This window comes from Rhinoraja longicauda, chromosome 12 (genome assembly GCF_053455715.1).
Source record: "Rhinoraja longicauda isolate Sanriku21f chromosome 12, sRhiLon1.1, whole genome shotgun sequence".
NCBI classification, from domain to species: Eukaryota; Metazoa; Chordata; class Chondrichthyes; order Rajiformes; family Arhynchobatidae; genus Rhinoraja; species Rhinoraja longicauda.
Genome location: NC_135964.1, coordinates 13,016,783 through 13,033,788, shown reverse-complemented (window position 1 = coordinate 13,033,788; position 17,006 = coordinate 13,016,783). Strand labels below are relative to the sequence as shown.

At 44.1% G+C, this 17,006-nt stretch overlaps 1 protein-coding gene across 1 annotated transcript in view; it reads right to left on the bottom strand.

Moving 5' to 3' along the window:
- Positions 1-1,514: 1,514 nt before the first annotated feature.
- The window catches only part of LOC144598722 (DNA polymerase theta-like), a 76,942-nt gene continuing 61,450 nt past the window's right edge, over positions 1,515-17,006 (bottom strand). Inside the window, exons 27-32 of the mRNA XM_078409053.1 lie at positions 15,898-16,082; positions 13,384-13,495; positions 11,860-11,984; positions 7,545-7,704; positions 6,444-6,559; positions 1,515-2,450 (exon numbers count right to left, since the gene is read on the bottom strand). Of these exons, the coding sequence (XP_078265179.1) occupies positions 2,334-2,450; positions 6,444-6,559; positions 7,545-7,704; positions 11,860-11,984; positions 13,384-13,495; positions 15,898-16,082 (815 nt within the window). The 3' untranslated portion in view covers positions 1,515-2,333. The remainder of the gene's footprint in view (positions 2,451-6,443; positions 6,560-7,544; positions 7,705-11,859; positions 11,985-13,383; positions 13,496-15,897; positions 16,083-17,006) is intronic.

Below are 17,006 nucleotides of genomic sequence, written 5' to 3'. Positions count from 1 at the left end.
ACCCGTTGGGTACAAATCTCTCCTGCGGGCCTCTTGTGGGACAACCCTCCCCCAACTGACGAACCTGCGGGCCTGACAACCCTCTCCAAATGACGGCCTGTTGCTGGGCAGGGAGTGTTCCCCGGGGCAGTGGGCAGGCGAGGGGGGACAGGGAAGGGGAGAGGGAGCCACTCACCTCGGCCCCGTGCCGCCAGAGTGAGCCGTGGACCCAAAGCCTCTCCTGCAGCACGGCGGCGACGGCCATCTTGTTGGATCCTCTGCCGCTGCGCTGCATCACGGGAGGAAGGTCAGGCGCAAGGCAAGCCAGGACGGGCGCCGGTCCTCCCGTCGGGGAGGGGCACATCTATTAAAGATAGCGGCAGCTCATGGGCTCAGCAGCCACCTCCCCCTCATTGGCCCCAATCCTCTCCTGCATTGGTCCAGCACCCTCTCCTCCCCCACAACAATGTTACATCACAGGCATCGGCAAACAAACAATCAAACAGAGTTTTAGTAATATAAGAATAGATTTCAATGTGATGGTTTGCTAGTATATTTACAGAGCTGGAAATTAAGAAGCAGAAATGACATCCTGTCCCTTGTACCTGGTCAGCAGGTCAGTAATGGGGCGGTGATTTTTGTGCAGCTCTCTGCCATTTCCCAACAAACTGCAGTGGGGGGGAAATAGGGATAAAGTAAAATTTTGAGCGGAATGTTAAAAGGTTTGTACATTTGCCAGTGAATGTCTTTTTACTCCTTTTTAAGGAACTATATTGCAGGGTCTTTTAGAAAATCTTGTACTGCAGCCTAATAAGCTAGATCAGATTTGTGTTCTTAGTTGCTTTAAAAGACATTGATTTCAAGTACAGTGGTTTTCTGTATGCCGAACAAACATTCCAGGTGAATCATAACCAAGTTAGACTAAATCCAATAAATGTGACTGTGTGGAGTGGTAACAAAGGGGAAATAACCACACCGATAGATTAGATTGCTTAAAAACTACAGTGCAAGACACAGTCAATGTCTTCCTTGCAGACACAAGGAACGGCAGATGCTGGTTTACAAATAAAGACACAAATGTTGGAGTAACTCAGCAGGTTAGCCAACACCTATGGAGAACATGGATGGGCGACTCCATCACTTTGTGTTGTTCCTGCCACTGGTCACAAAATATGACACAAAATGTGTAGGAAAGAACTACAGATGCTGGTTTAAATCAAAGGTAGACACAAAATGCTGGTGTAACTCAGCGGGACAGGCAGCATCTCTGGAGAGAAGGAATGGACGATGTTTCAGTCTGAAGAAGGGTCTCGACCCGAAACGTCTCCCATTCCTTCTCTCCAGAGATGCTGCCTGTCCCCCTGAGTTACTCCAGCATTTTGGTCTACCTATGACACAAAATGTCTAGTTTGAAACCATCTGTTGAATTTCTGTTTTATTGTATTTGCCATTAGAACATTAAAGTTTAAAAAATAATACATTTGTTCATCTGCACAATATTTTCATCATCTTTACAAAATCATACATGTTTAAAAAGTAATTGTTAAAGGATAAAGTATCTATTAATTAATTCAATATTTCTAAACCGATCCAATTCAGAGCAGTCATAAATACCATTTGATATTTGTTATACATTACAATATCCATAAGCTCAAAATCTTGCTACCATTTAATGGCCAGCAATACAATACAATCCACTAGAATATATTCACCTCTCACGCAGAGTACTGTTCTTCTGAGTTGCTGCTATAGAAAAATAATCTAACGTAGTACTTTTGTGATTGGACAGTTATCCCATTTCCCCTCAATATAAATTGTGCAAGAGTAAGGTCACTTTATAACCATAGGCATATCTCCAAATTAGTAACAAGTCCGTTCATGATAATTGAACTAATGGGAAGTAATTTTACTTTCTATTTAATAAGTAATTTTACTTTCTGTATAGTTAAGCCGTGCAGTTAAACCGTGCACTGGAGATGCTTAACATAGAGAACTCTATATCAAATAGTTATTTTAGTCTCGCTGTAAAATTACCTTAGTTCCAGAAGACAACATACCACTTTATTTTAGTTATAAATAAATAATAGTTCTTTGCAGACTGACTTTCCTTCTAACTTTCAGTTTATAAATAATGCCTTTCTTGACCCGATACATAATTATCATTAACTAATGTCAACAATTCATTGAGAGCTGAAAATTAAGCTGATCTGATTTCATTAAAAATATATATTTCAAGTTAACCAACAATTCATGCCTCCATTTTCTTGGAAATATCTTGCTCCACAATATTTAGTAGCTATATGTTGCCTAATACAGAATAAAGTGAATTTACATTTTTAAATCTGATAAATTTGTCATGACAAGGTTAAGTCCTGAAGATTTCCCCAACTGGGACCAAACTTTACTTTGACAGAAAGTTTTACCAGCAGTTTCATGGCAGTTTCCATTTCATTTTTCATTATCTGCGCAACCTGAGGAGAAGCAGAAAAATAAGGGGGATAAAAATGAGCAGTGACTTCAATGTAATAAACAGTCCTTTAATCTACACTGCAGTTTTGAGGACAAAGTTGATCTGAATTGAAATACAACAAAAAGCACAGGAATAGGTTAAAGCAGATGCAAGTGTGGCTGGGGAGCTGGTGACGGGAGAAGGGAGCAGAGATGACCTGTACAAGAGGGACAGGTTTCACCGACCTGGAGCGGGATCAATATCCTGGCAAGGTGTTTTGTTAGAGCTACTTCAGAGGGTTTAAACTAGTCTGAAAGGTTGATAGAATCCAAAACAGTAGCGTGGCCGATCAGGTTAGGTGAATAAAGAGACCACAAGTTCAGTGGGCAGGGCAGGCGGGGGCACAGCAGAGAGAATGATGGATTAACCTGCATTTAATTCAATGCAAGAGGCCTGACGGGTAAGGCAGATGAATTCCGGATGTGGATAGATACATTGCTATTACAGAAGCAAGGCCAATGTTCTTACAGGAGGGAGAGTGGTGGAGTGAGCGAGGAGAGAGTTGCATTTTTAGAGAGAACATAGCGTCAGTAAGGGCTCAGAAATAACATGTGGGTGATCACTGGGATGGGACTGGACTAAACCTCCTCAATGGTCAGTGAGGATTTGGGGAATGAATGGAGGGAGCGCACAGATAGCTAGCTGCAAGAACAATTAGTCTGGAATAGCGGGGGGGATTTTAACTTTCAAAATATTGACTGCCAGAGTGCCACGGGCTTGGATTTTGTTCAGAAATGTGTTCTCAATATGTAGATGGCTGTATTGGAGAAGGGCACAAGGCAACCTCCTCTGGGTAAATAGGACAGGCAGGTCATAGAGTGATACAGTGTAGAAACAGGCCCTTCGGCCCAACTCACCCACACCGGCCAACAGGTCCCAGCTACACTAGTCCTACTTAGACAATAGGTGCAGGAGTAGGCCATTCGGCCCTTCGAGCCAGCACCGCCATTCAATGTGATCATGGCTGATCATTCTCAATCAGTACCCCGTTCCTGCTTTCTCCCCATACCCCCTGACTCTGCTATACTTGGTCCATATCCCTCCAAACCTGTCCTATCCATGTACCTGTCTAACTATTTCTTAAACTATGGGATAGTCCCAGCCTCAACTACCTCCTCTGGCAGCTTGTCTATACACCCACCATCCTTTGTGTGAAAAAGTTACCCCTCAGATTCCTATTAAATCTTTTCCACTTCACCTTGATCCTATGTCATCTGGTCCTCGATTTCCTTTCTCTGGGCAAAAGACTCTGTGCATCTACCCAATCTATCCCTCTCATGATTTTGTATACCTCTATAAGATCCCTCCCTCATCCTCCTGCGCTCCATGGAATAGAGACCCAACCTACTCCCTCTCAACCTCTCCCTATAGCTCACACCCTCTAGTCCTGGCACCATCCTCGTAAATCTTTTCTGAACCCTTTCAAGCTTGACAATATCTTCCTATAACATGGTGCCCAGAATTGAACACAATATTCTAAATGCGGTTTCACCAACGTCTTATACAACTGCAACATAACCTCCCAACTTCTATACTCAATATTCTGACTGATGAAGGCCAAAGTGCCAAAAACCTTTTTGACCACCTTATCCACCTGCGACTCAATCTTTAAGGAACCATGCACTTGTACTCCAGATCCCTCTACTCTACAACACTACCCAGAGGCCTACCATTTACTGTGTAGGTCCTGCCCTTGTTAGACGTCCCAAAATGCAACACTTCTCTGTATTAAATTCCATCAACCATTCCTCCGCCCACCTGGCCAATCGATCCAGATCCTGCTGCAATCATTCACGACCATCTTCACTATCTGCAAAACCACTAACTTTTGTATCATCAGCAAACTTGCTAATCTTGCCCTGTATGTTCTCATCCAAATCATTGATGTAGATGACAAACAGTAACGGGCCCAGCACCGAACCCTGAGGCACACCACTAGTCACAGGCCTCCAGTCTGAGAAACAACCTTCCACCATCACCCTCTGCTTCCTTCCATGGAGCCAATTTGCTATCCATTCGGCTATCTCTCCTTGGATCCCATGCAATCTAACCTTCCAGAGCAGCCTACCATGCGGAAGAAGGGTCTCGACCCGAAACGTCACCCATTCCTTCTCTCCCGAGATGCTGCCTGACCTGCTGAGTTACTCCAGCATTTTGTGAATAAATCGATTTGTACCAGCATCTGCAGTTATTTTCTTATACTACCATGCTGAACCTTGTCGAATGCCTTACTGAGGTCCATGTACACAACATCTACAGCTCTGCCTTCATCAACCTTTTTGGTCACGTCTTCAAAAAAATCATTTATGAGATAATTACCTCCCACGTACAAAACCATGCTGACTATCCCTAATCAGCCCTTGCCCATCCAAATGCCGGTATATTCTATCCCTCAGAATACTCTCCAGTAACTTACCAACTACAGTTGTTAAGCTCACCGGCCTATAGTTCCCAGCATTTTCCCTGCAGCCCTTCTTTAAAAGAGGTACAACATTTGCCACCCTCCAGTCTTCTGTGTTTAAGGACGACTCGTAAATTTCAACCAGGGCTTCCGCAATATCCTCTCTAGTTTCCCACAATGTCCTCAGATATATCAGATCAGGCCTTGGAGATTTGTCTACCTTCAAACATGACAGTACCTTCTTCAACAGTAACCCAGACTGCTCTCAAGCCACTTCCAGTGACTGCTCCAATTTCCTTTGTCTTTCTCCTTTGTAAATACAGACCTTGCCCATCTCCTGTGGCTCCACACAGAGGTGAAGGCTTTGATTCCTGAGAAGTCCCACTCTCTCTCTAGTTACCCTTTTCCCCCTTATGTATTTTTATAATCTTTTGGGATAATCCGTAAAGCTACCCGCCAGAGCTATCTCCTGGCCCCTTTTTGCCCTACTGATTTACATTTTTAGTTTACTCCTTGCTTCCTGAAACTCCTCCATGGATGCACTTGGTCCCAGCTGCCTATACCTGTCCCATGCATCCTTCTTGTTTTTGACTAACGTCTCAATTTCCCTCGTCAGCCAAGCTTCCTTATGTTTGCCTGCTTTGCCTTTCACTCTAACGGGGACGTACACATCTTGAGCTTTCTTCAGCAGACTTTTAAAAGCATCCCACTTGGTCGATGTTCCTTTCCCCTCCAATGACCTGCTCCAGTCAACGTGAGCGGGACCTTCTCTCATACCCTCACAGTTGGCCTTACCCCAGTTGAACATTTTAACACTTGGACCCTCTACGTCCCTATCCATAACTATCTTAAATCTAATCAAACTGTGGTCCCTGGTCCCAAAAGGCTCCTCCACACACACTTCATTAACTTGCCCTTCCCAATACGTTGACTATTCGGGGGGTCTGTAGTACACCCCCAACAAGGTGGTCATCCCTTTCTTGTTCCTCAGCTCCACCCATATAACCTCACTGGACGAACCTCTGAACACAGCCGTGACATCCTCCTTAACCAACAATGCAATCCTCCCTCTTTTTTTTCCACCCCTGTCTCTCCTGAAGCTCCTGTACCCCAGAACATTGAGCTGCCAGTCCTGCCCCTCCCTTAACCATGCTTCAGTGACTGAATTGTTGCAGGGGGAGCACTTTTGGGACATTCTATTAGTTTTAAAATAATTATAGAAAAGGAGAAGACTGGTCCAAATGTTGAAACCCTAAATTGGGGCTAATTTTGTTGGTACTAGAAGGGGAGGCTGTTTGCAGGATATGGGTTGTCTGGAAAACAAGAGGCTTTTAAACATGAGATAGGGAGAGTTACGGTTGGAGGCTGGCAGGAAGGGGGAACTCTGGATGACAAGAGATACACAACTTCTAAAATAAGGTGTACAAAACATTCCATCCTTCCACAAATCTGTCATTGCATTCTGTTTCCCAGCTTCCATACTCGTAGTTAGCGTGTGTAGCAAGCGGTGTGTTAAGACAGGTGACAAATAAATGACGTTCTCTCCGTTCCCACCTTTATCACATCATTCTCTGCCACTTCATACAGCAGTTCATCGTGCATCTGCAAGATGAAGAAGCCCCCACTCCCTGGCTGGTGCATCTCGTGCTGCTTCTTCCTTTCAGCCATACCTGCAGATAGAAGGAAATGTCAGTTACTTTCAACTTATGAAGCCACTCAACTCCTCCATTAGATCACATTTTTATCAGCTTACGCACAAGGTGCTGGTGATGGGTGATCACAAGGTGATGGGTCTGTGGAAGGAAATAGGTGGCGTTTCAGGTTGGGACCCTTTTATCAGGTCAAAATGGTTTCAGCGGATAATGAAAATTCAAGAAAATAATCAAATTCATTCTTTTGCACCAACTCCAATATGAATTTTGTGGAATAGTTTGCCCAGAAAATCTCTTTTCCTGCAGTATTTGCCAAGAAATGTGAGCAAGAACTAGAGTTGTGAATGGTGCATGGGTCATAGTCTATAGCATGGAAACAGGTCCTTCGGTCCAACCCGGGTCTCTAGTGCTGTCAGGCAGCAACTCTACCGCCTAGTGACAGAAAAGCACTATTCTGGCAACTTCAGGTAAACAGATGCAAGAATCAGGCTTCAACAGATTATTTTTCTGCCCCTATCCCAACTGCTTTTTCATGGCTGGGTATGGGTGGAATTAGTGCATCATTCAGAACAACAAATCCATGGCTTAGTTTGTTTGATCCAGAGAAACATAAACACACAGGGGTAGCATCCATGAATGGAAAGTGATCAACTCACTAAACAAACAATTAAACACAATTCAAAAGTATAGGCAGGGCAACAATGCAAGGCAATAAGCAGAAAATATAAAATAATGAATGACACCTATTTCGTATTCCAAAATTTCAGGTGATTTTTCCCATAAATTGCAGCCCCACTTCCGACTAAATACTAAACTGGGAAGCATGGTTACCCGCGGAAACCAAACAGAACATGAATGTACTAAATGAACATTTAATGATCCTCCACGCCGTACATCACTAATTTAGTCGGGTAGCTGATTGGAGACCAGATTACAGCAAAGTTCAGAGAATGTTCACCGCGCCTGTGCAGAGGAGGAAAAAAAAGACAAAGGTGGCTCTCACCCAGTCTCCTGTCTCCCTGAAGCTTGCGTATCCAGTGACCGTGCGACTTGGCAGCAGAGGGGAAGCCTTCCTCCAGTCGTCTCTGGATATTAACAGTGGCTACTTTTACCAGATCGGCCGCTGATCCTTGCACAGTGGTGTTGACTGCTTGTCGCTGAGCCTGTTGGGTCACAATAATCAAAGTAACGAGGCCCACTGCAAATTGGAGGAACAGCACCTCATATTTCACGTGGGCAGCTTACACCCGAGCGGCATGAACATTGACTTCTCTAACTTTAGATAGTTCCTCTGTCCCCCTCTTCCCCTCCCGTTCCCAGTTCTCCCATTGTTTTCCTGTCTCCAACTACATCCTTTCTTTGTCCCGCCCCCCCTGACATCAGTCTGAAGAAAGGTCTCGACCCGAAACGTCACCCATTCCTTCTCTCCAGAGATGCTGCCTGACCCGTTGAGTTACTCCAGCATTTTGTGATACCTTTGAAAGTAACATACAAGATGTGCCGGAAGGAACTGCAGATGCTGCTTTATGTTAACGATAAACACAAAATCCGGAGTAACTCAGCAGGTCAAACAGCATCTCTGGAGAAAAGGAATAGGTATCTGCTCGGAAAAGAAAGGTTTCGTCCTGAAACGTCACCTATCCTTTTCTCTTGAGATTCCTCCTGACCCGCTGAGTTACTCCAGCATTTTGTGTCTAAATTGTACAAGACGTTGGTGAGGCTGCATTTGGTCTCAGTTTTGGTCACCTTGCTCTCGGAAGAATGTCTTAAACAGGAAGGAATGCAGAGAAGATTTACGAGGATGTTGCCAGGGCCTGAGGGCATGAGCTACAACGAGAGGAGGGGCAGGCTAGGACTTTCTTCCTTGGAGTGCAGGAGGCTGAGGGTGAACTTATTGAGGGGTATAATCTTGAGCGGAGTAGATAAGGCAAATGCACAGTCTTGTACCCAGGGTAGGGGAAATCATGAATCAGAGGAAATAAGTTTAAGATGAGAGGGGAAAGATTCAATAGGAATCTGAGAAGCAACATTTTCACGCAGTGGGTATGTGGAACGACCTGCCAGAAGAGGTCATTGAGGCAGGTACTATAACCTGCAGTCTGTGCGGGTTGGAAACAACATCTCCAACATCATCTCTCTGCACCGGTTCCCCTCAGGGTTGTGTCCTGAGTCCACTGCTGTTTACCTTGATGACCCTTCAGGGCGGCACGGTAGCGCAGCGGTAGAGTTGCTGCTTTACAGCGAATGCAGCGCCGGAGACTCAGGTTCGATCCTGACTACGGGTGCTGCACTGTAAGGAGTTTGTACGTTCTCCCCGTGACCTGCGTGGGTTTTCTCCGAGATCTTCGGTTTCCTCCCACACTCCAAAGACGTACAGGTATGTAGGTTAATTGGCTGGGTAAATGTAAAAATTGTCCCTAGTGGGTGTAGGATAGTGTTAATGTACGGGGATCACTGGGCGGCACGGACTTGGAGGGCCGAAAAGGCCTGTTTCCGGCTGTAGATATATGATATGATATGATATGACCCACGACTGTTGTGCCAGGTTCAGTACAAACCACATCATGAAGTTCGCGGATGACACAACAGTGGTGGGCCTTATCCGGGACGACAATGAACTGGCTTACATGGGGAGGTGAAACAACTGGTGGACTGGTGCAACACGAGTAATCTGGTCCTGAATGTCGCCAAAACAAAGGAGATCATCGTTGACTTCAGGAGAAAACGGTGCAGGCACACACCACTCCACATCAGTGACCCCGCGACGGAGGTTGTCAGTAGCACTAAGTTCCTGGCGGTGCAGATCACAGACAGCCTGACCTGGTCCCTAAACACTGCATCTCTAGTCAAGAGAGCCCAGCAGCGTTTGCACTTTCTGCGCCGGATAAGAAGAGCACACCTCCCCATCCCATCCTCACCACTTTCTACAGGGGCACCATAGAGAGCATACTGACCAACTGCATCTGTCTGGTCTGGGGACTGCAAAGCCTCAGACTGGAATTCGTGCAGAGTGGTGAGGACGGCTGAGAAAATCATCGGGACTTCACTTTCTTCCATCCAGGACTTTGCACACAAATGTTGCTTGTCCAAGGCCAAACATATCATTAAACACCCCACCCATCTCCATCATGGACTGTTCACCCTGCTGCCCACTGGTCAAAGGCACTGCAGCATACGGAGCAGAACAGCCAGGTTCTGCAATAGCTTCTTCCTCCGAGCCATCAGACTCTTGAATTCACAATGGATCCGCCGCCATTATTTTATGTGCGAGTTACTTATTTATTTATTTTTCTTTAATCAATTTTTATTATTTGGTGTTACATTGAGCCAGATGCAACGGAATTTCGTTCAAATATGCACTCGTCTGGTGTATAGTTTTGAATGATAATAAAGTTATATTCATTCATTCAATATTTAAAAGCCACTTGGTTACATGGGTAGGGAAAACTTGAGAGGGATATGGGACTAGCTTAGATGGGACATCTTGGCCAGCATGTACGAGTTGGGCCGAAGGGCCTGTTTCTGTGCTGTATTAGTCTATGATTCTAAAAGATTAGATTGTCATACACCTGGCAGCAATAAAATTCCTTGTTCACGTGAGCTCTCAGTGTACATAGAGTAATTATGAATACAACAGTCTGCAAAGCAGCAGAATGGTACAAGATTGCAGTGCAATCCAAAGACTGCAAGCTCACATGCAAGCTTATTGCTGAAAGGCTTTTGGTAAGTAGATCACACTACTCTGGTCCAGAAAATATTCTTGTAACATACAAAGCTAATCTAAATAAACTGCTTGGCATTATATTTAAGCAAATGTATTGGTTTTAATTATGAAATACTTTATGCTCACAGAAAATTAAACAAATTTAGGTTTATTTTTGCACCTGTACCGAGGTACAGTGAAAACCTTTGTTCTGCGTGCTATCCAAACAGATCTGATAATGCTACACACAAATCAAGTCAAACTCAAGTGCAACAGATCGAGCAAAGGGGGAGATACAGAGTGCCTGTCAATGGCTGTCAATTTCAGCAGGAGCTACAAGAACATATTTGGAGTTTTAGTTATCAAATGAAGATTTATATATGGCTGTGGTTTACATAGGAAAACTAATTGATTTTTACTAAGATAGACACAAAAAGCTGGAGTAACTCAGCATGACAGACAGCATCTCTGGAGAGAAGGAATGGATGGAAACAAAAGATATGGAGAGAAACTGATGTGGAGGGATAAAGAACACTGAATGAAAGATATGCAAAAAAGTAACGATGATAAAGGAAACAGGCTATTGTAGGCTGTTTGAAGGGTGAAAACGAGAAGCTGGTGCGACTTGGGTGGGGGAGGGATAGGGAGAGGGGGGCATGCCGGGGCTACCTGAAGTGATAGAAATCAATATTCATACCACTGGGCTGTAAGCTGCCCAAGCAAAATATGAGATGCTGTTCCAGATCTGGGTCACCATGCTTGATGAGCATCTCAGTGTGTGAGCTGATCCTTAGCCACATTCGCCTCTTGCTCCATTCCAATAACCAACCGTGCTAACTCCTTGCAGCTGTTACATTCAACATTCACCTGCAATCATCGAAGCCTTTTATCATCTGATCAAGTGTTCAAGTCTGCTTGGTCAATGATCACAACATCTCACAAAATGTTTGCATAATGCTTAGGGAGCCCTACAGAGCCATTTAACACTTTGTAAACTAGGTCAGCTGCTGCATTGATTTGGTTTGGTTCAACATAGTAAGCGTCAGTCTGCCAAAGAAGTTTACTCCAGTTGGATTAATTAAACATTTGGCTCTAACAGGAGCTGAAGTGATGGGAAGTCAGACAATTACTGAGCAGGAAACAGGGAAAAGATAAACAACATCTATATCAGAAAAACTATTTGGAACTGAGGGTTCACATTTTTTCTTTAAATAATTATAAAGCAAACTATATACCTATTTGTATTCCATTAAAAATATTGTTATACTGAGCAGTATATATTCCAATTTATTCACAAAATGCTGGAGTAACTCAGCAGGTCAGGCAGCATCTCAGGAGAGAAGGAATGGGTGATGTTTCAGGTCGAGACCCTTCTTCAGACAACTGACTCATCAAAACACAACAAAAAGCACTATACATAACGCAGTGAAGTACACTTTGTTAAATAATCTACAATTTGAAAATGTGAAATGAACATGGTAATCCATGAATCTGGTGCTGTGTCTGCAACTCTCCCCTACCACCCATGATCAGAACTTGTTGGTACAATCTAGTCCCCATTGAACAAGGTTTATCCATATAGTTACGGAGTCAGACTCAACAAACAGATACTTACATGAGCTTTGGCATGAGGATTCTGATCCTTTATTGCTGGAAGATATCGTTTCCTGCCAAGAATTGTTTGGACAAATCCATTATCCTCACAGTTCTTTACTGTTGCCCGCAGAAATGTCTGAATCCCTATAGAAAATTATCACTTTTAAAATGTTAACTCATTTAAAAAGGTTTTTCAATACAGGTTCTGCTGGTTAATTCTTACATGTGGTTTCAACTTGACCGAGTGATAGAGTCATGCTGCCTGGAAACAAGCCTGCGAGTCCAACTGGATCATGCCATCAATTTTTTATCTGGAATGGCCACTTCCACTGGCTGCTTCTTCCTAATACTCACTATTATCTGCATGAATGTTCTGGCCTGGTTTAACTTCCTAAAATGCATCTCTTCGCACTTGTCCAAATTAAATTCCATCGGCCATTTCTCGGCCCACTTTCCCAGTTGATCCAGATCTGTTGTAATTTTAGACCACCTTCTTCACTGTCCACCACACCGCCCAGTTTGGTATCATTCACAAATTTACTAATCATGCCACCCAAATTTATATTCAGATCATTTATATTTCACCAACATTAGAGGACCCAGCACCGATCCCTGCACACTACAGGTCAAGGCCTCCCATCTGAAACACAACGCTCCACTATTACCCCATCTCCTTCCACAAAGCCTATTTAGTATCCAACCTGCCAGCTCACTGGATCTCATGACCTAACCTGGACCAGCGACCATGTGGGACCTTGTCAAATACCTCATTAAAGTCCACATGGACAACGTCTACTGCCTGCCCTCGTCAATTTGCTTAGTCACGTCTTCTATAAATGTCTCCTGCGCTCCAAGGAATAAGGTCCTAGCCTGCCCAATCTCTCCCTGTAGCATCTCTTCTGAGTGAAAAGGTTCTCCCTTAGGTTCCCATTAAATCTTGCCCCTCTCACCTTAAACCGATACCCTCTGGTCTTTGATTCCCCTACCCATGTTTGCTGAAACTTGGTATGCAGTGCCTTTTTCATGGGCAAAAAGGTGCCGGTAGGCACGATTAAAAAACATATGTGTCACGTGGCCAAAATGAAATAATGACTTTTAACTTTGAGGTGCTGTATCAACGTATACCGTCACAAAACAAAAAGCACTACAACTATTGGTCCACCACCTATGTTCCAGCACCCTTGGTTCCAGCACCTTTCTGCATTATCCGTTTTGCCGTCCAGAGGTTGTCCGAGAAGAGTCGAACGGTACCAGAACAGTCTGCCTAGGCCACCAAGGGTCCAAGGGAACAGATCTGCCAGAGCCTCACCCAGCCTAGGCGCCACATTTTGGGGGGGGGGGGGGACATCCGGGATGGGGATTCAAGAGTGCTCCTGTAATTTTGTCCGGATTAAGGGATGAGCTGGATCACCAGTTGCCGGAAAATTGGTGATGATAAAATCTGTATCTCATAGTCATGGGGTGCTTTCACGCTGTTCATTCTTTTACTTATACAGAAATCCCTTTATTTCACTGGTGAGGGGATTAGCGGCGATTCCCTTACCTTTGTAGCGAGATTTAAATGCTTCTAGGTAATGACTTGCTTCATTCTCATCCAGGTCCATTTGCTCACCAAGAGATTTAGCTCCAATCCCATAAATGATCCCGTAACAGATCTACAGAAAGGAAGGCAGCACGTTACCACTCTCTGATCTCCAATATGGGAATGCAAGATAAAAAGCTTACACAGATTGGCATCAATTTTATTCAAGATGTCATCAACACCTGCAAAAATTCATTGTTTCTAAATTGTTGATTCTACAAGTTAGGAATTAGTGTTCATAAAAAAGTAAATATTAATCATTATTAATCACAATTGATGAGGGCATTCAACCTGTGAGTCTGCGCTGGCTGTTTTAAAGAGCAACCCTTTTAGTCAGATAGATACCAAGAGGTTTGTGTTGTCAACTGCAGAATCTAGGAGAGGGCAGAGTCTCAGAGTGAGGGATCAAAAATTGCGACAGATGAATGGAAATGTCAGTATTCTGAGGGTTGTACATGTTCAGAACGCTACTGCAGAGGACTGTAAATTCACGTTCATTCTAGAATGATAGATTTGTAGGCAGTAGAAAAATGAGGTGCAGTGGGTTGAGAGGCATAACAGCCGAGCTGGTCATAGATCAGTAACAGTGATGACACTGGGCATGTTTCTCCTGCTACTGTGTTTACGTTCACTGATCACACCGCTTTGTGTCCACCCCACGTTATGTTGCATTGTAAGTTAGGTCGGATCACAGACAATGTGGGCCGAAGGGGCCTGTTCTTGTGCTGTACTGTTCTGTGTAACCGTTATGTTGTGAGCACCCACGTCTGTGTGGTCACATTGCTTTGTGCCCTGTCCCTGTGTCACATCGCATTGTGTCCAATTTATTTAGAGCACTCATTTTGTGTCAAGTTCTGCTATTAGTCTTCCTTTGTTATGTCCTTTGCCATGGTTCAGGTTGGTATCCACATTTAGACTTAGAGGATCCCAACCAAAAACGTTGTCTGCCCAGTCCCTCCACAGATGCTGCCTGGTCCACTGAGTTACTCCAGCACTTTGTGTTTTGCTTGATTCCACCGTCTGCAATTTCTTGAGTCTCCAATAAATTAACTGACTTAATTATAGAATATTTAGCAAGTGTTTGTGGTTTACACAATCAAAGGTCAGCTACAAAATTTATGACCTTGATATTAATTGAAACAGGTTTAAATTTAAGAAAAGGCTATATAGATTTATTTTCCACTAGTATCAAGCAATCAGTCTGAAGAAGGGCCCCGACCTGAAACATCACTTACCCATGTTCTCCAGTGATGCTGCCTGACCTGCTAAGTTACTCCAGCATTGTATGTCTTCTAATGTAAATAGATTGTTGTGGTAAAATACAGTGTTGTGGACCTGTTCTTGTTCCTGTGCTGTACGTTTCTATGATGTTTTGTCAGGTAATGCAAGTGGATAGTGTTAATACTGCCAGCATTTTCATGTGCTCAAAAGGAGTCAAACTCATTCCAGTTTAAAATTTTCAAAGAAAATGCACCCTCTTGCTTTCATTTGAAAGTGAAATGAGGCATGTTGCACTGTGTTGTATCTCGATTTTCACCTGAGATTGACACAAAATGCTGGAGTAACTCAGCCGGTCAGGCAGCATCTCTGGAGACAAAGGATGGGTGCCTGAAAGTAAGGTGTGAAGAGCTGGAGGCGAGAAAAGACCAGGACCAATCAAGGCTGGTGCCTGGCTCGGGAAGATGTGATCTCAAGAGGGAAACAATGAGAACTGTGGAACTGGTAAAAAGACTAGGATGGAGGATTGGGAGAGGGGAGTGTAAATAGACGTTACTTAAAATTGGAGAATTCAATGTTCATACCACTGGATTGTTAGCTGCCCAAGCAAAATTTGAGGTGCCAGTTTCGGTGTGGCCTCACTCTGGCAATGGAGGAGGCACAGGACAGAGAGGTCAGTATGGGAATGGGAAGCAGAGTTAAAATGGTTGGTAGCCCATAGGCCAAGGTGGACTGAGCCTGACTCGCTGAGTTACTCCAGCACTTTGTGTCTATCCTTGGAATAAACCAGCAAACTCGCTGGAATTTAGAAGATTGAGGGGGGATCTTATAGAAACTCACAAAATTCTTAAGGGGTTGGACAGGCTAGATGCAGGAAGATTGTTCCCGATGTTGGGGAAGTCCAGAACAAGGGGTCACAGTTTAAGGATAAGGGGGAAGTCTTTTAGGACCGAGATGAGAAAGTTTTTTGTTCACACAGAGAGTGGTAAATCTGTGGAATTCTCTGCCACAGAAGGTAGTTGAGGCCAGTTCATTGGCTATATTTAAGAGGGAGTTAGATGTGGCCCTTGTGGCTAAAGGGATCAGGGGGTATGGAGAGAAGGCAGGTACGGGATACCGAGTTGGATGATCAGCCATGATCATATTGAATGGCGGTGCAGGCTCGAAGGGCCGAATGGCCTACTCCTGCACCTATTTTCTATGTTTCTATGTTTCTATCTGCATTTCTTTGTTTCTAAATGTTGATTTTCACCTGACCTGCTTGGCCTGTTGCCGCAGTCTGTCACTGACTGACGCTGGTTCCACCATTCTCCACTCCGCAGCGATGTTCTTAAACACATCTTCCCCGCTGTTCAGGATCTCAATAAGGCCTTTGTCCTTGGAGAGATGAGCCAGGATTCGTAACTCCAACTGGGAGTAATCTGCTGCCACGATCAGGCCACCTTCAAGCAAACATGAAATAATTCAGGAGATCGACACATTAAGCTGGAGTAACTCAGTGGGTCAGGCAACATCTCGGGAGAAAAGGAATAGGTGACGTTTCAGGTCAAGACCCTTCAGGCTGAGAGTCGGGGGAACGGGAAACGAGATATATAGACAGTGATATAGAGAGATATAGAACAAGTGAATGAAAGATATACAAAAAGTAATGATCAAGGAAAGGTGGAGCCCACAATGGTCCATTGTTGGCTATTAATTGGTGGTCCATTGTTGAATTACTCAGTTAGTTTGTAAATCCAAGAACCAGTCATGAAATTATGACATTTTTTAGTTTAGAGATACAGCATGGAAACAGGACTTTCAGCCCAGACTCCACGCTGACCACTGATCAACCGTTCACACTAGTTATTATGTTATGCCACATTCTTGGGTGGTAAAGAAGGCATATGGTATAATTCCCTTTATAGGTTGGGGCAATGAGTATTAGGGACAGGATGTCATGATGCAGCTTTGCAGGACTTTGGTTAGGCCACATTTGAGGTATTGCGCGCAGTTCTGGTCGCCCCATTACAGGATGTGGAGGCTTTGGAGATGGAGCAGTGGAGGCTTACCTGCACGCTGCCTGCAATTGGGGTTATTGTTACATGGTAATGTTGGATACACTTGGATTGCTTGGTATGCTGGAGGTTTCTTGGGAGACCTGATAGAAGTATATAAAATTACAAGAGGCATAGGAAAAAAACTGCAGATGCTGGCTAAAATCTCCCGAGAGGCTGCCTGACTTGCTGAGTTACTCCAGCATTTTGTGTCTGCAAGAGGCATAGATAGGGTAGACATTCAGAACCTTTTTCCATGAATGGGGGTGTGGTCAGTTTCTGTTCCTGATCTTTTGTCACAGATTTAATCCCATTCATAACAATTGCATT